Source organism: Equus caballus, chromosome 7 (genome assembly GCF_041296265.1).
Source record: "Equus caballus isolate H_3958 breed thoroughbred chromosome 7, TB-T2T, whole genome shotgun sequence".
Taxonomy (NCBI): domain Eukaryota; kingdom Metazoa; phylum Chordata; class Mammalia; order Perissodactyla; family Equidae; genus Equus; species Equus caballus.
In genome coordinates, this window is record NC_091690.1 from 3,119,139 (window position 1) to 3,125,144 (window position 6,006).

The window sequence follows — 6,006 nt, forward strand, 5'->3', positions numbered from 1 at the left end:
CTTGGCTGGTTACTCGCATCATGGGGGAGACGAGAACCGTTCTGTTAATAGGTTAATATCGCGGGCTCACCTGCTAGAAACCAGGCATCTCTATTCCCGGTTCGCTCTCGCCCCTCCACCTGGCCTCGATTTCTCAATTTAGAAACGACACTGATAGAAGTCTTTGAAATCAAGAAACTGATTCAAAGCCGGGTGTCTCGGCCTGGGCGCTCCTGCCATTCGGAACCAGGTAATTGTTCGTTGTGGGGAAGCTGCTCTGTGTGCTGTGGGATGTTTAGCAACCGCCCCTGGCCTCTAACCACCTGAAGCCAGTAGCATCCTCTCCCCAAGTTATGACAACCCAAAACCGTCTCAGACATTGCCAAATGTCCCGGGGCGGGGCGTGGGGGTGCGGTGGAGAGAGGAGGGAAGGGTTAGCAACCCCTGACTGAGAAGCCCTGGTAAAAGATTACACCTTCTTAAAAATACCAGATGCTACAAGACACTCTGGGGATCTCCCAAAGGCCTGGGAGGGGTCTTGGGGTGTGGATGCTGAGTTTACGTACGTGGCTCTCTGTGTATCTCTGGTTATCTGTGTTTTGAAAACTAGCAGAAGCAGGCAGCTACCACAAGAATGGCCCAGGAGGGATTTTTGTTCTGTTTTGTTTCGGTATAATTGTCTTCACTTTCCTCAAACCTTAAAGCAGCGTTTCCCAACCTCGGCGCTACCGGCCTTCGGGGCCAGGTAATTTGCGGTTGTGGGGGGCTGCCCGGCGCGCTCCAGGATGCTGAGCTGCCCCTGGCCTCCACCGGCCACATCCTAGTCGCAATCCACCAAGCTGTGACAAGCAGAAATGTCTCCAGATATTGCCAGCGTCCCCTGGAGAGGCGGAACCGGCCTTGATTGAGAACCACTGTTCTATAGTAAGATAAATGCGCCCCAACCGTTTTGTGTAAAAAGGGGAGTGCGTTTACGCTTAGGCCAGAGAAGAGGCCAGTTGAGACCGACCGGTGTCAGGCACACTGCCTGTTCACATGGTGGAAACTGAGTAAATACTAATTATTAGTACACAAGACACAGTTCTCTTGAACAGATGACCATGCTCCGAGGGCACAGCAGAGGATGTAAGCGGTCTTCCTAAGGACGAGAAGAGAAACGCACACAGAGATGGACACGTCCAGATAAACAAGGGAGCTGCTGGAGGCCTGTGGAAACTAGCGCAGAAGAGAAGGGAGCACAGCCAGGGAGACTCCTGAGAGCACAACTCAACACAGAGCTGAGGCGGCGGCCAAGACGCACGCTCTCCGATAGGATGTGGCCACCGCAGCAATGCTTTGGGGCTGGGCCTCGGAACGTGCTGATAAGAAATTAATCTGAACCACCAGCTCACGCTGCACGGCGCTTTCCAGGTTTCCAGGCGCTTTTCATGGATCTGAACGCAGGCCATTCCGCTTCCCCGAGAGAAAATGCCCCGGTGGCCCGCCCAAGGGGGCCAGCTGCTTCCTTCAGCGGGGCGTGTCCGCTGGGGACGGTACGAGCCACCAGCATGGGCCCTCATAGGTGGGGTGTGGAGGGGAGGGCTTCCAGAGATCTGTCTAGGTGAGGGTACAAAGTGGCTCAGGAGCCTGGTGGCAGAGCAGTTAAGTTCATGCACTCCGCTTTCGAGGCCCTGGGTTTGCCGGTTCGGATCCCAGGCGCAGACCTATGCACCGCTTATCAAGCCATGCTCTGGCAGGCGTCCCACATATAAAAAATAGAGATGAGCATAGATGTTAGCTCTGGGCCTATCTTCTTCAGCAAAAAAATAAATAAATAAAAAGGAGGATTGGCAGCAGACAGCTCATGGTTAATCTTCCTCAAAAAAAAAAAAAAAAGAAAAAAGTGGCCCAGGAATTCTTCCAAGACCTACAGAGACATCGTTCCTGTAGGCCGGACCACACAGGGTCCAAGTTAGTGGGCAGCACTTCAAGGTGCTCTGTCAAGCACGTGGGGGTCCGGGCCTGCTGGGCAGGGTCTAACCCAGGGCCAGGTCACTCAAGTGCATCCTCCTGAGGCAAAGAGCTGTAGTGTCAGCAATGATCCTAAGTCCCTCTGGATTACGTCTCTCTTCCTCCAGGGTTTAGCCATCGTCTGGGGTCTACACATAGACCCCAAATATCTTTAGCCCCAGACAACCAGGAAGGTCATAACTTTTTCCCTTAAAGCACAAAAGGTCCCAGCTGTGTGCTACTGGGGACTTACCTCTCTTCCCTCCCACTGGCCCTCTCCAAACTGTGGGGACAGCTTGGCTGGCCAGCACGGCCCAAACAACTTCTAGGATCACCGCTCATTCCTCCGTGAATCTATCCACACAAACTCCACATCCATGGTTCTTAACCTGGGATGCGGGAACCGACAGGATTCAAGGAATCTGGGGCTTCTCGGATCTAAAATTATAAACCAAATTCTGCACCTGCCCAGTTTTCTGCAGGGTGGACCCACAGCTTTCACCAGATTCATGAGGAACAGGGCCTGAGCTGTCGGAAACACAGGGAAAATGCAGATATTCTTAGATTCAGCGTTCCGCTTCTGAGAATTTATCCTGTAAAACCAATCCCACTGGTGAGCAAAGATACTCACTGGCTATCTGTGGTAGTGGTGTTTGCAGCAGGAAACTGCTGGAAACCAACATCCATCATGAGACGGACTGGTTAAATAAATCTGGGTACACTTCGTGAAATCTAAGACCACATATTCATAAAAACATCTAAGAAGCTCTGGGAGCATGCTCTAGTGCAGGAGCCCTGGGGGTAGGGTAAGGGAGAGGGTTCCCCCCAGGGACATTTGGCAGCCACCGGACATCTGTGGTTGTCACGACCGCGACGGGGGTGGGGGGGGGCCTTCCGGAATGCAGCAGGTGGGGGCCAAGGATGCCACTCAACAGCCCCCCCCCCCCCAGAGAATGACCCGAGGGGTTGAATTCCAGCTCCAGTGTGATCTCCGAGACACGTTTAACAACAAACACAAAGCACCCAGGACCGTGTGGGCTATGTCACCACTAGGAGTGTTTTTAAAGGAAAGGTGTACCGGATCTTTGCAGAGAGACCCAAGTCGTCGGTGACCGTCCTTGTCTGTGGGGAGACGGACTGGATGCTTGCGGGACTGGAGTGGGACACTTGAGTTTTCACGCTAACCTTTCAACTTTGTACTGGGTCCATCGACAGCTTTCTTTTTCGCTTTAAAGAACTGCTCCGGACACGAATGCTCCCTTCCTCTAAGCTCTCAGGCAAGAGTCCTGTGTCGACAGCCTCGGGACTGTTTCTTCCCCTTCTCTCCCTCCGCTCCCCCCCCCCGCCACCCCGCGGCCCTGTTAGAGGGGAGCAAAGGCGGAGAGGGGTCCCCGTCCCGGGTCCCCCCCAGGGGCATCTCTGCCCCTCCCAGGGGTCTGCCCACCCTTCCCGAGGAGACTGAGCCCACAGGGCGGGCAAGGCCCCGGCTACCTCGCACGCAGCCCCCGTCCCTCCTGGGCTCTCCCCACTCCGCGGGGGACACGTGCCAACGCCGCCCCCTCGGCGCCCTCGGCCCCCTCCGGAGCCAGAGCCGGGTCGGGCCTGGCCTCCAGCTGCGGGCCGCCCGGGGTCCCCGCCTCGGCCTCCGCTCACCTGGCTCGCCTTGTAGAACTGCTTCTTCAGCCCCGCCACCGACATGCTGCCTGCCGCCGTCGGGCCTCCCGCCCGGACCCCGCGAAGCGGAGCGACCGCGCAAGCGCCGCCGACCCCCCGCGCGCCGCCGCGGCCCGGCTCCGCGCCGCCTCGGCCGCCCTGCCGCTCGCTCCGCGCCCGCCCCGGCGCCGCCTCTGCCCCTCGCGCGCCCGCGCGGCCAGGATATTACATGGCAACTGCACACTTCCGGGGCCGGCCCGCGCGCGCCCCCTGGCCCCGTCTGCGCACGCGCGCCCCCTGCCGGCCGGAGCGCGCACGCGCACTTCCCCTGCCGGCGGGGGGCGGTGCCTTCGCCAGCGAGTGGACCGGGCGAGCCTAGAGAGGCCGTGGCGGCCGCAGCGACCCCTGGAGTCCCGGAGGTGGTCCTAACGTCTTAGGAAGGGCGCTTAAACGTTTCTGGACAGGTGGGAGGCTGGGTTGACAAGTCTGCAGACACCTGTCTGCTAATCTCAGCTATGCCCAATTCCTCCGTGCGTTTAGTCCCTCTCACTGCCCCGCAACCCTGTCCCGTGTTCATCTATTCAGTTGCCCAAGTCACAAATCAAGGTGTGGCTTCTACCTCCTTACCCCCACGCTGTCCTCCCTGCCCCGCGCAGACCATTCCACCAGCCTCCTCTCTGGTGTGCCCACCTTCAGGTTCTCCCCTCCAATCCCCCCGCTACAAAGCAGCCAGAGAGATGCTTCTATAACACAGTTCAGATCACATTAGTCTCCTGTTTTTAAAGTCCACCTGCTGCCCTCAGAAACACTCCCAACTTCCTAACATGGCCTACAAAGCTTGCATCTGTCAACCCTTCTGACTTCGGCTCTCTTCCTCTTCTGTAATCTGTGATCCCTGAGCCTATGGGCCTGTGCTCACGTTGTTCCTCTCTTGCACATTCTTCCCCAATCCTTGCCCCCCTCCCATCCTTTGCACATAAAAGAGGACCCTGCTTGGCATGTCACTTCCTCCAGGAAGCTTTCCCGGATTAACATTGATGTTTCTTGATCTTGATTTTTTTAATCAGTTGCTATTGTATTGGGATGAATTGGAAATTAATAATGAATCGGAATGAGTAAACGAACCCCAAAAGAGGAACAAGAAAGTGACTAGAGCTAAAAGGCTTGCAACTTCAGTGCTGAAATCTCTGACAGATTTGGGTGATTGTCTGAAGCGGAAGTTTGCTGGAACTTTCCACATGCCTCAACAGAAGGTACTAGACTAGATCAGAGGATTGTTTCAGAATACGCATGCCCCATCCTCCCTCCCAAACATCCTGATGGGGCTACTACTAACAGTTTGAAAAAACTCTCCGAGTGATTCTGATGGGTACTGGTCTAAACCATTGCAGAATGCCAGAATGTCAGAGAAGGGAGACAACACATCCTCACGGTTCATACGTGACTCGCCCGGTGTCCCCAAATTCCCTATTTCTTCACATTGCTTCCAACCAATTCTCATTTAGTTATCTGCCCTATAGAATCAATAGAATTTCAAACTTGGGCTAAATTTCAGCCTTCTCTCCTCACTTCTGCTCTGCTTGAGAGATTAAATTGGCGCTGGAGAAAACTTACTCTGACGGTCTCTGTTCCGTGTCAGCCTTTTAAGCTACGTGATCACAAAGTCCAGTCAAATGATACTTATGCAATCACTCAAATATTTATGGAGCATCTACTAATGTATCAGTCACGAATAGGTCCTAGACATATACTGATGAATGACTCCTCCCTTCATGGAGCTAATGACAAAAACAGTAACTAATTCATGAAACAAATAATACGGTAGTAAATAAACCTAAGTTGTAACTGATTCAAGAAAAAGAACAGCGTTGTATGAACTTCATTTTGTTGGGGGTAGGGGAGGAAAGGCTTCTCTGAGATGTCGATCCAAGATCTGAAAGTTAGGTAGAAATTAGCCAGGAAAAGAGCTGCGGAGAGTTTTCCAGGCACGGAAACAGCGTGTGCAAAAATCCTAAGGACTAGATCAGAAACATCCATTTCATGCATTCCCCCTGATTCTATTTACTGTTTATGTAACGCTTCTGAAGCGCTGCCCAGAGTTTATTTGTATTGCCATATAAAAAGCAATTTGTAATTTTAATTGCTGTTGTTGTATTCAGCCGATGTCCAATTCGGATAAACTCACAACTTCAGGCTTCCTCGAAATCGCAGCTTCAGGTTGTCACCCGTCGCCCTACGTAAAACGCCTCATCGTGACGTAAGAGCCTGGTCCTCCCTCCTCCTACCGACCTATCCCACGCGCTCAGCCAATCACAGTGTCGAGCTCTCAGCTTGACACCTCCCACCCCCAATCGCAGGGCGCCTCCTCTCGGCCAATGACAGGCC

General features: G+C 54.1%; 1 protein-coding gene across 2 annotated transcripts in view; it reads right to left on the reverse strand.

Annotated features, from left to right (window-relative positions):
* Nucleotides 1–3,830, reverse strand: part of SH3GL1 (SH3 domain containing GRB2 like 1, endophilin A2) — a 29,783-nt gene extending 25,953 nt beyond the window's left edge. Inside the window, exon 1 of one of the 2 annotated variants that reach the window (XM_023644437.2) lies at nt 3,622–3,830. In XM_023644437.2, coding sequence (XP_023500205.1) covers nt 3,622–3,666 — 45 coding nt within the window. In that variant the 5' untranslated portion in view covers nt 3,667–3,830. The remainder of the gene's footprint in view (nt 1–3,621) is intronic. The other variant, XM_023644438.2, reaches the window with a different exon arrangement.
* Nucleotides 3,831–6,006: the final 2,176 nt, after the last annotated feature.